The sequence below is a fragment of the Anopheles marshallii genome, chromosome 2 (assembly GCF_943734725.1).
Source record: "Anopheles marshallii chromosome 2, idAnoMarsDA_429_01, whole genome shotgun sequence".
NCBI classification, from domain to species: domain Eukaryota; kingdom Metazoa; phylum Arthropoda; class Insecta; order Diptera; family Culicidae; genus Anopheles; species Anopheles marshallii.
In genome coordinates this window covers 90,424,775-90,442,019 of record NC_071326.1, presented here as the reverse complement: position 1 = coordinate 90,442,019, position 17,245 = coordinate 90,424,775, and the positions used below count along the sequence as shown (strand labels likewise).

Genomic DNA, 17,245 nt, shown 5'->3' with positions numbered 1-17,245 from the left:
ACAGCCAAACTTACCACAAACTAATGCAAACCTTGCTATACTCGATAGCGGTGTGTCGAATTCAATCGACCTTTTCCCTTTTTATAGACGAAAAAGCCCCTCAACTGGACGTCCACCAACGCGTTGTGGAAAGATATAATGAAGGATGCTCTTTGATCGGCCAATCGATAGGACGTTTTCATCTTAACCAAAAGCCACCGCACCACAGCACATTGATCCAATTCGAACACACTTTTCACTCGGACCGCACGAACACCGCAAAGCCTCTCCACTACGTCCGATGTAACAACTTACAGAACGAAAAGTAATTTCACAAACAAGAAAAAACAATCACCTTACATTCAATAGAATCGATTTTTGTTTCCAACATGTAATTTACTTCGGCACACTGAACGATTGAGTTGTGCACGCGTTTGTGAAAGTTTTACACTCCACAGTAATGCCGTTGTAACGATGGACTGCAGCGAACGGCCCCCCCGTACCACGCATCCCTTCGGCTTAGTCATTTGGAACTTCCCTTGATCACGTGTGGAAAAACATTCAATTCCAAACTCAGCCGTCAGCCGCCAACACGGCTCGGTTGGAATTGAATTGAATTTCACCTCACCGACTGACGCAATATTTGTTCGACCGATGTTCGTGACACCTGTGTCCCATCCGTAACGCCCCACCGGCGCTCACTATCCGCACCGGATACTTCATCAAAACCGCTGCTCTATAATTCAAACGATTCAAATCCACAGTACACACACGTTGCTCGCCTAATGTGCTGCCACTCGCGCGGGAAGATCTTGCATCCGCGTGCGTTCCCGACGACCGACCGATTCGAACTGGCGGGCAAAAATGTGTGTCTCCCGAACGCTCACACATCCCAGGCTACGGTTTCTCGCATCCGGAAGAACCTCGCTTCACCCGAAGATCGACCGTGTGTCGGCGCACAGCCCTGCCAAGCATACAAGCGTTACAAGCTGTTGTTTTCGCCCCGAATGCACCGACGTTTGGCGCGCTCCCGAATGGTCCAGAGACACCAGGACACCAAGCAATAGTCAAAACAAACACCATATGGGACGCGCCGACGCAACCAAGCCGCAACCACATCAGCTGTCGGGCTGGCTTGCGTACGTTCGGCAGATAGTAACGATGGGCGAAATTTCGCCCCGCTCTCGCTCTCACCTTTATCGGCCGTTATGCTGCTGGGTAAGTTCTCATCGAGATATCTCGCAGACCAACGCAGGCCGGCGACAAACGGTCGCCGAAGCCGTTGCTAGAGAGCGCGCGTAAATTGAAACACTAACCTTAAACGTGTAGCGAAACGAGGCGCACTTTCATTGCCACGCATTTGGGCCACGCAAAATGCAGCGAGAGATTTCATCTTCCGTGAAGCATTGGCGTGGGATAACAAGACACACAAAATACCTTCAAAATGGTGTTAATAAAAGGAAATTAGTAAGAAAATATTACAACCATTAAAATGAAACTAAATTTAGTTAAAAGTACCAAGCGAAGAGCTGCAGCAGACTGAAAAACTAAAAGATTTACATTACAAAGAACTGCCTAATAATTTTACCTTCTAATCGCCCTTCAAAAAGACATGCCTGACACCAATCCTATGGACTCATTTTTTACAACCAAAAAAAAGGATGTTAAGGTACCGACGATCACTTCTTCCCAATCGTTTGTTTTCCCGTCTGTTTACCTTTCCGGGGCAAATAAACGTACCGTGACCGCCGTGCCTGCCCGGCAAGAAAGATAATCGACGTACTCGTGTCAAGACACCTTCGCGTTCCTTGCAAAACTACTTTATTTCGCAAACTTTCCGCGTGCGTCCGCATACGGCACGCAGACATCCCGATGCCCGATTGCCACACGCCCGTGCTGGGCCAGTCTTGCTGGCGCCCCGACCGACTCGGATCCGCGTTTAGGAGCGTTGGAAGATAAATTGTTTACTTAACCGAAGCTCCCCGGCTGCATTCATCTTCTCACACTCGCGAACACAGCGAACGGACGTGGCTGAAATTGCTTACCCGCCACGAACCACGAGCGGTAGAGCCTTGGACGCAAGGGGGCCATCCTTTTCGCTCGTTGGATCACTCTCGTTCGCGTCGGATCCAATCCGGGAGGTAAACGGAAACCTGTCCGGACTACATCGACCCCGACGTCCATTGTGTGTGTGTGTGTGTGCTTTGTGATGGAAATGGGTAAACCCTAGTGCAAACATCAACCAAGGGAAAGCCCTGGCTGCAAGGGTTGGATCTTCGCTTACATTCGATACGGATCAGCTCAAGTACGATGTTTGCAACCCAACAGTGACAACCCTGGCGTGGCTAATCCGTGTGATGACAGTTGAACGTCACCTGTAATGCGGTTGCTAGTGCCAGTAGGACGAACGAGGATCTTCCCTTCGGCAACAGCGCATCCAGAGCAGTTTTATTTGGTGAGGATTTATACAAAATGTTCAATCTATCAATCGGTGACAACGGTTTTGCTTGTACAAAAAGTACAATTTAGAAGAATTATTCTTCGATTGTCCAACAATGGAAAGCAGTTTCCATCGGAATGCAATTAGAGTACTTGGCGACATTCAAACATTTTCAACGTTATCGCAACCACTCCTCAACAAAGCACTAATAAATCGTTCAATTCAAAAGCTGATTGATCTTCAACAGTGTGCAGGATTGCAGAATTTCAGGAGCAATAAGCAATAAGCTGTTCAATAGCCACTAGCATTGGCTTATTCCGATAGAAGAATTCCAATAAAACACCATTAAAAGGAAGCTTGAAATGAACGATGAAGATACGACCATCCTCTATCGTGCACATCCAATCATACACACATCACAAACAATCGATCAAAAACGCACGGTAAACAGAGTGCAGGGTTCTGTCCTGGTCCCAGTTTTCTTTCTTTTTTTTTTGCCAATCGCCCCTCACTTCATTTATCATCGTGCGTTGAAGAATAAAGTGGATGCTCCAAAGGCAAAGAATACACACAAAAGGTCAGCAACGAGATAAAGAAAACATGGTAAGATTAATTTTCCACCCACTCGCATAAGTTCGCATTCGGAAGTTTGTTTTTTGCTGGGAAAGCGGGACGGAGCAACAATTGAATAAACTACTTCGGCATAAGTGAGCGCTTATATCGAGCTGGTGCGTCCCCCGCAATGCTGCCACTGCAAAGCATTTGTCAACGTCAAGTATTTAGAGATGCTCGCACTGCTCACTCAAGCCGTGTACATTACAACAGCTCTGGAAAATCGAAACGCTCGTGAGAGCTTCCCGCCACCCTACCTTCCTGACCTTCTGTCCAGTTCCATCATCCTCTCCGTTCCTATTCCGTGTTCGTGTTGTGAAACTAAAAAACATCTTCACATTTTCCCATCGTCAGCAGCTTCATTTTGGGTTGAGATTCATATCGATCAGTCCCCGATTACCTCCCCGCGGGTAATCGTATGCTCTGTGCGGGTCCAATTCTAGCCGGAAGCGAAATGCTCAATGTTTCATTGTCTTGCCATCACGATACTTTTATGTTCTTTCTTTGGCCCACACGCGCAACTACACAAGCACTTTAGAAGTTATCTCAATTTGTCACGTTATCGTGCTCTATTATTTCCATCCGCTTGGTCGGGAAAAAGTTACTGCATCAACAGTGGGATGGCGGAAACGGGAAAAGTTAGTCGCAAACCTAACCGATGCTAACCGATAGCATCTACCTCGATGCCGTAAGTGACTGCCACGGATGACAAAAACACTGGGGAAAGTTTTTTTTTTTCTTTGCAGGAGCAAGACTCCATTGCGATGTGTACGTAATAATAAATACAGGAAAAGTTTCTCCAAGCGTTAATTATTTACTTATCATGTAGTCCGTTACATTCCCCGTGCGAACGGTTGTTCGATAGCTGAGCAAATATGGATACTATTAATTTAATGACAAGATATCTAATAAGCGGTTACACGCATACCGCAGAACCTTAAACTCCCCCCTTAAACTCACATCCATTCGCTACTTCAAATCATTCAAATTCATTGAATGATAATGAACTTGAAGTAGTGGATCTGTTGACGGACAACTATAACCTTCAGCTGTCACACAATGATCGAGAGTGCATTACAAACTCGCACCAGTACAACCTCTCGAGGGATGTTTGTCCAAACCCCTACCGAAAAGGCGACTGTAAAGTACAGCTGGTATTGTGCTGACTGGAGCACTCGAGCAAAACGCTTCACGCGACGCGAAATTGAGGTTAGGTCTGCCAATCCCAGCGGCTGGGCTAGGTCACACCAGCTGACGGGTACATACGGTGCGGCAATGTCGCTACCACTGTAAGTAAACTCTTCGCCCACTGTAGTACGAGCCACTCAAGTATTATTTGCACGGCACACACGTACGAACGCATATGTATGTAAGTTCCCAGGTGGGGATTAGGGAGGTGATGCGTGCCACCGTGGACGATCCCACCAGCAAAACCGATAACCTTCACGCTACTCCATCTATTCCCTTCTGCACCCTGGTGTGCCGGGCTGTGACGATGGGAATGTCCTTTCCTGTGCCATAAACCATATTAGAATACACCTTAATAGCTTTTTCCACACACACACACACACACACAGTTCCTCATGGTCAGAGATACGGCACGACATCAATTACGATGTGTGGAATATTCGGAAGGGAGCTTTCAAAAACAATTGGAACAATAGTAGAATCCCATGCCCCAAAAATTCTCTCTCTTCATCATCCAGCGAGGTCATCCATCATGGCACTAGGTGGTAGGCAGTGAAGTAGTGTCAGCATTGAAAAATCATCAGCCCTTACCGATGACACTTCCGACCGTAATTCAATTATCGGTGGTAACACACAAACCATAATAAAACGATGGTGAAAATCAATAGAACTATCGATTTTTACATTCCGGAATTTGTTTTTGTCGTGTATGGGGCTTCAAGGGAGTAAAAAGGGGTTGAAATCTTTAACCTCGTAACGTTGTCCAATGAACGGAAGGTTAATCAAACAGTAACGTAGGTTCTTGAAAATTGAAGCTCTCTAAGGACGCACAGAAAATGAAGTATACTGTGAAACCGGGGAACCTTTCGTCAAAAGTAACAGTTCACCATTATTCTAATTAAATTATACAGTCAACATCAATCGGGTCACAAAACAAACCCGCGCTTTGCAATATCCAACCACCATGAATTTAAAGTACAAATTCCCCGCTCACGATTAAGCTGGCGCCTTCAATTCACTCTCCCAGGCTCGGAAATTTGCATTCGGTTCATTTAACTTTCAACAAGTGTCGTAAGTACCCGCCGACCGACCAGCATGATGCGTCATCGTCTAACGAACGCTCTCAATGCGCAGACAAAAAAAAACACCCCCCAAACCGAGGTGGTTTCCCATTTTCCCGCGGGCTAAACAAACACAAATCAAAGCTGCAAATAAACATTGTCACACCTTGGAAAATACAAATTCTTCCATTCCCGTCGCACAGGTAAACATTGCATAATGACATCGAATCAATCACTTCCAACGACCGGATTACCGATTCACATTGGGGACAATCCGCGTAACGACATTTGCGAAAGGAAAATAAATTCTTGTGCCTTGTTTTTCGCATTGCTGTATCTGTTATCCGGTGTGTGTGTGTGTGTGTGTGTTTGAGTGAAGCTTTCATAATGGATTACACAATTATCTCGATGTAAAGTAAGAGTCTGTAACGATTACACTTACACTGACCCGATTGCGAAAGTATCCATTACCTGGTGAAGATCTCAACAAATGCAGAAGTAATCGTTCACTGATGATGTTTAGATGGAAATTGTTTCCACAGCGCCCAACAAAGGTCAAGGTCAAGTGAAAAAGTCTTTATGGCGTATCGAATTTCAGCTGCCGTTTTACCTGTAAAGGGTAACACAAGAATCAACGTCGTTCCGTGCACATCCTGCTCACGTGTCACGTTTTTTACTCTGGCCACCTAAAACCACTGAACGTGCGGATCAAATCCGGTTGCGGAATATGCCGTCCGGCTGGGAATGGTTGTCCCCGGATGGTGGGATTTGTAAAATCCATACTCTGTCTTCTCCTGTCTGGCGAAGCGGAAAACCATAATGGAGTAACTGCGAAGGTGTTTCGCCCACCAACACGTAACCCTGCTGAACGTGGTTCTACCCAACTTGGCCTAGTCCGGCGTTTCGTCATAAGGCTTCTTTTGCCATTGACATTACCGCGTACCGTGTCCTCTGGTACGTGGCTGTTTTCTTGCATAACTTTCACGGTTTGACCGTCACGCTGGTTTACCACCAGCGCAGTTAATCGCCTGCAAGGTTTCTACTCCAATTCACCGTACTGTCCCCCGAACAGGCCATCCGGACAATCATAATGTGGCCTTACGCGAATGGTATAATTATTTACCATAACTTACTTATTTCATTTGATGAAATAAGATGCCTTTCCTACATTCTGTTAGTTATGATAGTGTGGTTAAAGCACATTACGGTATTGTTTTGCATCATAACACATCATAAAGCGTAAGACTTTCAATGCCAAGACAGATTAATCTCCTCAGGTGATCACAAATCAAAGCGCAAGGTTGATTACCGCTGGTAACTTTGCTATTCGCCCATAGTTTCCAAGCAGTCGATGGATTGTGTACTAGAAATTTCGAAACGTAATGTTCTGCCTGTCTGACTTTCACTGCATGGCCAACTTTTCTTCGAATCGTACTACGATGCTGTACGATGGTAGTGTTGCTGGAAACGCTTTCTAGAAACAACCTTCCAATGTTGTAAGCGCCCCACTAATGGAGACAAATTGCGTACGATTTGTTGCTGTTTCCGTTTGCAGATTCGATTGGGACAACTTCATTGATTGGAGTTGACTCTCCCCGGTGAGACTCACCCTCGTTTCCTCCCGATACACCCAGATGAAAGTACTTTAAGGACAACATTTCCAAACACACCACTCAACAGTAATTTTTCATCGTTTCACGAATGAAACGAGCTTCGCACAAACATTAACAAGAAACCGCATCGCGCGTAAGCGCGTAACAAATGGAGTGTAATTAAAATTTTCATTATTACCTTTAGCAGCATTACCGTTAACAGGCACCTTAAATCGTGAAAATGGAAGAAATTAACAGCGTTCCAATCAATTCGCATGAGAGCGCTGTGGAAAAGTATCAGAAGCGTATTACTGTAACATCTTGGTAAATGTATCGTATAAACCCCATTTTAGAGAAGGAAAAATGGATTACCCTTGATTGTGGATTGAATGGTACAATTATCGGTTCGAAGTAACAGCACACGCATCAGTCACAACCGTTAGCGTTAGTGAAGCTTTCGAACGTTCACAGCCACTTCAACGTGTAAAGCACACAGCAGTTATGTGCTAACCGTCAGTACTTTAGACGATTAACTCCCGAAACGTTACTAATTGGCACAGCACCTACCATCGCGCTGCGTTTCGATTGTAAACTTAGCTTTGTTATCCTTTTACCAACGTCAACATCGAGCATCGGAAGTGTTTCATCTTACAACCTGCGCCACCACATCCATGTTGGTGCGTTGAGCATAAAATTAATATTGACATTTCACTGTTCGACTTTACTCTGTGTGTTGCTGTTCGCGCACTCCTCTTTGAACCGAGCTGAGTGTGAGCCTTTTGTGATGGGCTTCATCCTTCTGCACTTGATTCCTTTACACTTTTGCTTGCTTCTGCTTGTCAACGCACTCTTGCAAACCTTTTTTTTAGTTCATAGAATCCGAAGCAAAAAAGTATTAAGCGACACTCTCCAACGCTGTCTGGTTCAATCAATATCCAATCTTCAATCAAATTGTGAACGTAATAGTAGAGCGCTTTACTACCTTTTAGCCGTTTCTGCTAGAGCATCAAACGGGCGCCCGATTGACGCATTTCAGCGTTGTTCTTCCATCAACCGGGAGCAGATCAAACTCGTCTAAGCCCTTGGTACCTAGCCGACTCTAGCCATCAAATTGTCGTCAAAAATTCTACACTCAGCAAAGACATCCATTCGAAGGCCTAAAACCTGCTGTAACGGGCCTGTAGCAGGGCCTGAGACTTCTGCTATTCCTTCTCGTCCAATAAGGTTTTATCCCCTTTTAAAAATACCCTTCAAAAATCCAGCCCGATACTTGCTGGAACAAAATGTCTTCACAATCGATTGCCGACCTTTTATCAATCTGTCTCTCAGTGCACTTTGCATGTTTGCAATATTTTTAAACACAGGTCACAGCCACTGAGGAAATAAGGCACTTCCTGTACCTGTAAGCAACGTTACTAGGGGTTCTCTGCTTATGCACCCAGAGAATGGTGGCTCAAAGCAAGGTTGTAATGTCGTTGAATATGACATAAAACAATTATTTTTTCTTTATTTCTCCCTGCAAGCTCTGTAGAGGTATTTGTTCGCCATTGCCGTCAATCGGCTTCGGACACTAATTTGTTCAATCAATCTCATTTAGCTTAACCAACCATGAAATGTTGTACTCTCACCTGCTTTTCAACAAAAAACCAATAACCAGCACTATCTCATCTTCACCGCAAAACAATTACTAATGCTATCCATATCGGTACATATTACACCGTCACATTCCGAGCATTGCTGCATGGGCACGTCAGCTATGGACACGCTGTTTCGATGCTAAAAATCAATCACCCGACACAAAATCTGACGGTAAAAATCTCAACCTCGCCAATCCATCAAGACAACCGCCAGCAAACCTGCGTTATCGTGTAATGTGATCATAAATATTCAAGGGCTTCATCATCTCTGCCAAACGCAGACCGTGACTTCCATCTCCCACCAGACGGTGCTCCGTCAACGCAACATTACATCAGTGGAAAAAGCTTCCCGGTGATCTCTGGCTCGTGTTGCGCTTTAATGTTGCTTTAAAGAGCTGAGAAACGTTTCCCACAATCCAACGACATCCGGACATCCGCTTTCCAATACACCGAAGGTATCCAAAATCGATACCAATGAGCGAAATGATGCTCTGTGTGGGTAAATTGGTGGGATATGATAGCTTCCCGTGGAACCGCATCGACGCACGCGAAATCCAACCATCTTCGGAAGTTTATTAGAATCGAAGCCCCTTCGCTATGTGTCACAATTCGGTGTCTTCGAGCAGGAAATTGAATCCGTACACGGTTCGGAGATGTGAGCCAACGAATCGAACCGAAAGGGAGGCCTCTCAATAACATAAAGAGCAATGTTTCCATTACTAAGCGCGAAAGTATGCCCAACAAAAGACCTGGCCGGACCTCTTTGAAAGTGAAAGTTTTCCCACGAGATTTTCGACACTTCGGTCGGTCGAGAGAGAGAACGAAGCGCTGGCAACCTCAACACCATCCTGACTCGTACGGTCACTGCTGGAAGAAGCTGTTCAAATATTTGTACAACCGTTCGGATGGAGGCAGACGATGGTAGGCCGTACTGCAAACCGCTGCCATGTGTTTAAGAATAGCTGGCTTTTCCAGGAAAGCCATCTCAATTGTTGCGAGCTGTAAAGGTAACGGTCTGAGGTTGAGTTGGTTAATCGGATTTCGGTGAAAGATGGGATGAGTTCTTAGAATCTTGGAAAAGTGATTTAAAGACGGTTTGTTTGTAAGCAATACACCTTAATGTTCACTTTTCACAATCGAAACGTTAATCACAATCGAAACGAAGAAAACGTTAATAAAAGCAAATTCCATTAATTTGCACCGTATTTGAGACGACCAGGCTGCTAAAAAATGTGTATTGTACACCCCAAACAATCTTTTTAACAATAGCCAGAAGACTTGTAATTCATACACAACGCTTCTGCTTGCAAGATACATTCGATCCAGAACGAAGCGAACACCAATGGAGACGCCTGGTGTCCGGTAATCAATGGAATGGTTTCGTATCGACCAGCCACATTTCTCGTACGAATTCCGTTTTTCGACCTGCTTTGCCGTTCGTTCGAGTTGCCAGAAACACCGAAACACGCATAAAAAGGGAGTGTAAATGAAGACAACTTTATCGTCAATCGACAAACGTAGACAGCGTTCTTATTTATTTTTTTATTTCCCGACCCATCGGCAAACGCACGCGGAAGGTCTTCCCGTGGGAAAGGCAACGACTCCCAGGTTTTCAGCAAAGGCAATGGCGACTAGCAGAGAGTGCCACCAAGCGCGTTTACCTTTGTTCGGATCGCGCCGAGATGCCGGAAGAACGTTGCGGGACACCGAAAACGATTTAAATTGTGATTAGTCCATCGGGCGGTAAACAACGTGACGCTGCTGAAAATACAGAAACCGATCGTCGATATGGGCTCTAGGACGAGGTCGGATCAAAGTAGGTATTTTCTGGCCCAGCGTTGATGAGGGTGCACGCATAGTAGGTCAGGAAACATTTCATCCGTCCTCGGAGTACTTTTGCCGCTTAAACGCGTATATTAAATATATTATATATTAAATAACTAAAAGCTATCCTTAAAATCATTACTACTTAGATTTACTTTCAAGTTCACATACAAAATACAATTTCATCATCACATCATCACTGACGAAACTCATTTTGAAAGTCGTTTTTGGTCGGATTTTACTTAAAATTCTAAGATGGTCACGACAATAGGTCACGTCAAGCAATTAGCAGACAGCGGTGATCAGCAAGTTAGTAGTGTGTTGGCGCCAAAAGATATGTAAAACCCAATGCGAAAGATTCCAGTATTTACGGCGTAAAGATTTATTGGAACTATTGCGAATGTACTATAATTGGGATAAACTAAAACAAGTCGAACTTCAACCTCAGCCAGATAAATACTTTTGAGAAAGCGTCAACTGCTTGTGTTCGGTAGATCGCATCTTAACATTATCGCTAGAACTTATTGCATAATGCTACCAATACTGCATTGTTAGTTTAACGTTGCAAGGAACTCAATTCTTGCTAGTCATTAAAATTATTCCTCACTTTCACTCAGTACTTCCCGGTGCCATTCAAACTGCCAAACTTTGGCTAATTATTTTTCCAACTAAAATGAAAATGTGGTCCCTGGTGCCACGAAGCCTGGCCAGAGCTAGAGTAAATAAAAATCACAACTCAATTCTTCCGATACCTTGCGGTTTGTTCGGAGCAGTCAGTTCATCTTCTACCAGAACTACCAGGACAACAGGGGGGACTAACGTGTTTTGCGGTTGAACCTGAACTCGAGTTGATATTCAATATTGCTACAAGCACCAGAAACGGAACAGAGCCCGGGTTTTTTCCCAACTATTTCGCTTGACCTAGTTTGGTACTCACAAACAACGGCAAACTTTAAACATGCTTGCTTGCAAATTAGCATCATCATCATCGTTATCACCGAGCAAGTCCGTTAATGGACATCGTTTACGTTTAATTAAGTTGCACAACGTGGCTTTCTTTTCCTTTGTGTTGTTGAATATTAAGTTCAATATTTTCGCCATTCTTTCACTTTGTTAAGATCCTCTGCTTCAAGCAAGTTGCACGGAGTTTCCTCGTTCATAGTGAACATTGCAGACCAGGTCTCTTTAACCATTTCCTTCAAAGGGTTTGAAATGGTTGCTTGGACCGTGACACTACGGCCGGTACTGTATTTGGAGCGAATAATTTAAACATATTTCCGTACCGCACGGTTAGCGAACGTAGCTACGGAAAAACGACAAGGAAAAGGGACTAGGACCGATAACTAGGACACGGGACAACTTCCGGCAAGCTACCTATCGGTCTGTCACATGCCTTAAAGTTCATAAATTGCAATGAGTTACGATAACTGCTCGAACGTAGCCTTCATGCATTGTGCTTGGAAAGTCAGGAGAAACGCTAACCGAAGAAATGTTCCAAAGAAACTTTGAGGAGAGAAACTTTTTAAAACGTTAAAGTCGTTTGCTTCTTTTAGAAGAAGAAAGAAGGCCTTAGGCAAAAGAAATGATAAATATTTAAAATTTGAAAACTCACCTTACCTTCATGTTATTGAAATACGGTGTACGTCCGATTCATTGAAATTATATCGTTTTATAATTATATATAAGTTTTATAATTAGCATAACGAAAATCATACTGAGTAGGTGGGTATTCGGCCATCAGATTACACACGTTCGCCTTCTTCCTGGGAAAACCACAAGGCTTTTACCTACTTTTTACCACGAATTAGGACCGTTGCACCATTTCCGAAAGATGAAAGGATTACCAATTTCGTACCATCAGTTTTCGTTGAGTTTTCACACCAAAATCATCATTAGCGTTATCGCAATTGTTTCTTTTTTCTCGAAGGTACCACCGTCACAGATATCGTGCCATGCTGTGCCGTTCCCGACGAGTTGGTTGATTTTTCTTTGATAATATGCAGAATGCGGTCTTACGCGTCCTCGCGCTCCTAAGCGGCCGGTTAAAAGCCCTGTTAACGAAGTGAATTTCTGGTGCTCCGAGAAAACTCAATTACGATCCGGCACATTCAGCGTCACGGATGATTGATTTGCATGTCTACCATTACAATATTGACGCGAAAGGTGCTCAGAATGTCGTGAAAGATTAGCGTGTAGCAATGGAAATGGTTTCGGTTAAATAACGCCGAAAAAACCACCTAACTTGGGTGCGATTTCTTATGGTCTGTAATGAACTCTTAATCGTAATCGGCCGAGAAAACACGTTCGAGAAACACGAAACCCTTTCGCGAAAGGGTCCAAACACTATGTAGTGTTACCCATAGCCCATCGGAATATCTTGCGGACATTACCAGTATCTGTTGTCAATCATTGAAGTTCCGAAAAGAGTTATTAATATGGTGAAGACGGAGCCCACTACTATGATGTGTTACCAAAAAACGTAACTAGAAACCTTGAAGCAGCCCACGCAAAAGCTTAAAATTTCCCCGACGATGTATCCTTCAATTAATTGGACAAATTCTCCTTTCGTGTATAGCTCAATTATCCGCGTTCTAAATAACAATAACACGTGTTCCTAATTGTCACAACTTAACTGTTCAACACCTACCCTTATTCGTTTGACCAATGCAACGTGTGGACGGCAGGATACGCCTTTGGCCATTCCCTGTGACTAATGAACTGCTCTTTTCTTTAAGGGGGTAGTACACTCTGTCGGCCTGATGGTTTTCGATGTTTTTTTTTACAGGATATCTTCAAATATCAGGGGGTCCATTTTTGGGTCCACCAACTTTGGGAACATAGTTTCACGATAATCGCGGTTTAAAATGGCGGTATCCGCTCAGAGCGCTAAGACACTGCTTCACTGTTCGAACAGTAACACCTGTTACTTTGAAGTAAACACTTCAAAGAGCTTTGTACCGAGTGGTACTACCCCCTTAAAGTCCATTTCGCCACTTACCGTTAAATCACGCAACACGTAACACAGCGCTGTCCCATTAGTTCAAAATACGTTTGACACAGCACTCAGCCAACGAGCCACCGCCCGAACGACAGTCGTTTGCAAATCGAATCATGACTAAGTGAGGTTGATGCGTTGCTACGCGGTCCAGTGGAACGCAGGCATATTGTGGCACACCGGCACAAGTAGAACATGGGAAAACCATTAAAAATTAATAGAACGAACAAATATGGTAGACCGAATGCATACGTTTAATTTGTGCTCCACACGGGAAACAAAAGCGTAATAAAACAGCGAACAACTGTTCGACAATGTGGGATGAAATTGGCTACTAATTGCATGAAACTAATGACGGATGATATCTGTTAGCTTTCATGCATGTGTGACCTTTTTGGAACATGCCAATTAGCAGCTTTAGCCTGCCACACGGTACCGCATGAACGTAAAACAATCACATCAAACGGTAAAAGATATATAGATGAAACGATTCCAATCATTCAATTCCCTATCTTTATCTATCCAAAGCAAGGCAATGTGGATGGCAATCGTTTTGTCCTGCCCACTTTAAGCAGACAATAACTTGAGCATATTTTTTCCAATTTTTATTACACCTGCTCAATTTCCACTCTTACAATTAATCACTTTTCATGGGTCATAGTTATAAACTTTTAAGGTCTTAGCGTTAGCTCGTCCGCAACACAATACATCAATGTTGTTTTTTCTACATTGTTCCAAACCAACATTTTCCCCCACGTTCCGCTTCCGGTTTGCGATCGCACTGAACTGTGGCTGTGTTGTGGAAAGATTTACTATTCCCGTATCCAGACTATTCGTAGCACTCCATCACCAGGACGACAGAAAGGAAACAATGCTGCTACTGATGCTACTGCTTCCGAGTCCGCTGGTCGCTGCTAGACTGGCGGCTGTTGTGCTACTAGTAACGTGGTCCATCGCTCGACTGGTTCTACCGCTCTGGTTTACCTGCAAGAAATAGTTCGATCTAAACCGCCTGTTCACAACCAACCAGTAGTGTTTTTTTTAACGAACGATAACTAATAGATCATGCGATCACATATCCACCCGAAAGCGAACGACCGTGACCGAGACCGGGAAGATGGGGAGGGGGGAAGAAATTAATTCGTACTATTGCTGTTGTTGCTGGCGCTGTTTCCTCCGGCCGTGTTGCTGTTGCCTGTGTTGCCGGTTCCCGACGAGGTCACGCCACCAGAGCCACCGGTTCCGGTAGTAGCCCCACTGCCACCGGTGCCACCTCCGGCACCACCACCGCCGCTTCCACCACCGCCTGCCGCAGTATTGTTGCCATTCGCGACGAAGGGTGTCCCAAGTCCGTACAGATGGCCACAATACTTGGCATTGTCAATATTGTCCTCAAAGAACATCTACGAGGGTAGCCGAACACGTCCATGGCATCCGTAGGGGACAAAGAAGAAAAAGAAAGAAAAAAGGCAAAGTGAATAAATAGCATACAAATGCGCTTAGCGCTGTCCCCTTTCCAAAGCAGTATGTACATGTACCAGTGAAAAAACATATCGATTTGCGTTTGTGCTTTTAGAGCTTGATAACAGCTTGTAAATTCTATTCCAAAGTACGATAAATTCAACAAATTTGCATAAAACGATCGGCAATTTCTGCACACGCGAACAAGATAAGAACCAGAAATTAAGGCTAACATGAACGATAATTACCCCACTCGGGGAACCTTTCGCGGCAACCCTGTGTTTGGGCCATCCCTAGGCTACGCCATTTAGTAAACACATTCTCGTTTAACCACCGCTCATCGAACGGGGCCAGGCTGTTGTTGCGGGGGTATCTATGCGCCGGCATCTATTGGGAGCATTGGCTCAACCATTCTAGCCATTTTGTAACAGTTGTAACAGTTTCACAACAATTTTGATACGCGACAGTTCCACTCCGAACGAATCCGCATGAACCATGCCGAAGCGTATGAAGACATGTGCAATTTTCCTGCGACAAGTTCTCTCCACCGTCTACACTTCGGGTTTCCGGTGACTTTTCATACGGGTATCGATATGGTTCAGCGACTGACGAAGGTATCGCTCGTACCGTTCGGCACAGGTGCACTCGAAGCTACCGATGCCGCTGCTATTGCGGCTCCGATTCGGGCTAATCTTCGCGTGAAGCGACACGTCACCGTCACAGGCCGTGCTGCTGGTGTGGTTATTGGTCGCGAAGCAATCATTGGTATGTACCTCTCGCATTTTGAAGAATGCCATCCCGGTGAGCAGCGAATCCGATCCGGCCTGATGCTGCGGCCCGACCCGTCTTAGTTCCAGCTGATCTGCTACCTCCTGCAGGCCGCCCTTTAGATTTTTGCACGACTTCATCAAATACTTTACGTCGTAGATGGTCGGGAAGTAGATCCGAAGCAGTTCGAAAAAATCGCCCTCTTCGGCCGGCAGGTTCTGATCGGTGAGCAGCTTCAACAGGTATGCAAAGTCGTACCCAGAATGAAAACTCAACCACTTGATATTGTCCATCAGCACGATACCGGATGTCATGAGTAGTTCGGCAAAGTCCTGCGGATCGATACCGTCTTCTTCGTGTTTTTTAAACTGAATGCCCGAGTTGAGCAGCAGATCGATCGAGTCCTGTGCGTACATATCCTCGTTCAGGTTGAACTTAAAGTTGAACTGCCACGTTGAGAAGCCTGCCGGTGTACGCCCATCATCGTCCATAAACGTTAGACCGAGCTGGATGATGCGCAGCAGATCCACGTTACAACGCAGGCTTTGGTACTGGTAGTCGGCTGACGAGCGAAATTCACCGACGGGTCGTGCGACCACACCAGGGAATTCCGTATCCATCGCTACGTAGTGATACTTCTGCACGATCAACCGTATAGTGCGAAACTCCTCGTCCAGATTGTGCCGCCACACGTCCCGAATGCCACATTCCTCGTTCGTCTGCGGATTCATGTTGCCTCCACCGCCACCACCGCCGCCGTGACCACCGCCACCACTAACCGCCGACGGCATTGCCTGGTGGCATACGATAAGCACAAGTAAAGAGAAGGATACTAATTTAGAACTGGAATGTATTGCAAAGGAAACACATTTAGTAAATCCCTCTTCGAAAGCTATGCTTGCGAGATTGCTAGTACCGACACAGCTATTAAGCTTAATTGCATCATCTTCAAGCCGATGGTAGTAACGCACCTGGCCAAAGCAAGAATCAAATAAACAAAAATGCATGAAACTTACCTTGGTGATTCTCTCTTGGGGCCTTGTTCTGCTTGCTATGTGAAAAATGAAGCTTCCTGCACTGGACTACACTTTCCGCGTCTTTGTATCTTTGCGCCGGTGTATATTCGTAGCAGGCGGAAGAATTTGTTTTGTTCCGGTAGCTTCATGCAAGATGAATAAAAAAAAGAGCAAAATTAAAGCCCTTCATAGAGATCTTTGGGCGATATACTTACAGCTTACTAAACGATGTTTCTAGTACACTGTGTTGCTAGTTACCATTCGCCATTCTGAGTGGGCCTTAGATGCTAATGGTGACTGTTTTCTCCTCTAGTTCAGTTTTGCGCGGTGAGTCTTGATGCATGATGATGTACTGGGTTGGCGTTGGATTCTTTTTGCATTTACGCTTTATCCACTGAATCCCACAGCGAAGCGGACGTATTTATGTTAACTTTGACTACAAACGTACCAAAGATCACCAAGCAATATTGTTTTAAGCCTACATGCAGGTATTGAAACGCGATTGCTTTAGCTGCACTACAATAGCAAGCAAAAAAAAGCCGAGCATGACAGCCTGCTTAAACTTCAAAAGGGGTAGGATAGTGAGGACACCTTTTGGATGATTTTCATATGCGGAACGTTTATAAAACCACTTTGCAAATATTTACAGCGTAAAATCTTTACATGTTAGTG

At 44.7% G+C, this 17,245-nt stretch overlaps 1 protein-coding gene across 1 annotated transcript; it reads right to left on the bottom strand.

Annotated features, from left to right (window-relative positions):
• Nucleotides 1-10,304: 10,304 nt before the first annotated feature.
• Nucleotides 10,305-16,348, bottom strand: LOC128718812 (CCR4-NOT transcription complex subunit 7). The gene is made up of 3 exons (XM_053812427.1): nt 15,563-16,348; nt 14,476-14,731; nt 10,305-10,411 (listed from the first exon to the last, which is right to left on the bottom strand). Exons 1-3 carry the CDS (start codon nt 16,346-16,348, stop codon nt 10,305-10,307), a joined length of 1,149 nt encoding a protein of 382 aa, XP_053668402.1.
• Nucleotides 16,349-17,245: the final 897 nt, after the last annotated feature.

Excerpts from the sequence above, each read along its gene's own strand:
- LOC128718812 (XM_053812427.1), bottom strand. The coding sequence starts at position 16,348 with ATGCCGTCGGCGGTTAGTGGTGGCGGTGGTCACGGCGGCGGTGGTGGC. Across the intron at positions 14,732-15,562 it reads CATTCTTCAAAATGCGAGAG|ATGTTCTTTGAGGACAATAT; the intron begins GTACATACCAAT and ends CTACCCTCGTAG. Across the intron at positions 10,412-14,475 it reads CGCCAGCAACAACAGCAATA|CGGCAAAAGTACTCCGAGGA; the intron begins GTACGAATTAAT and ends TACGCGTTTAAG.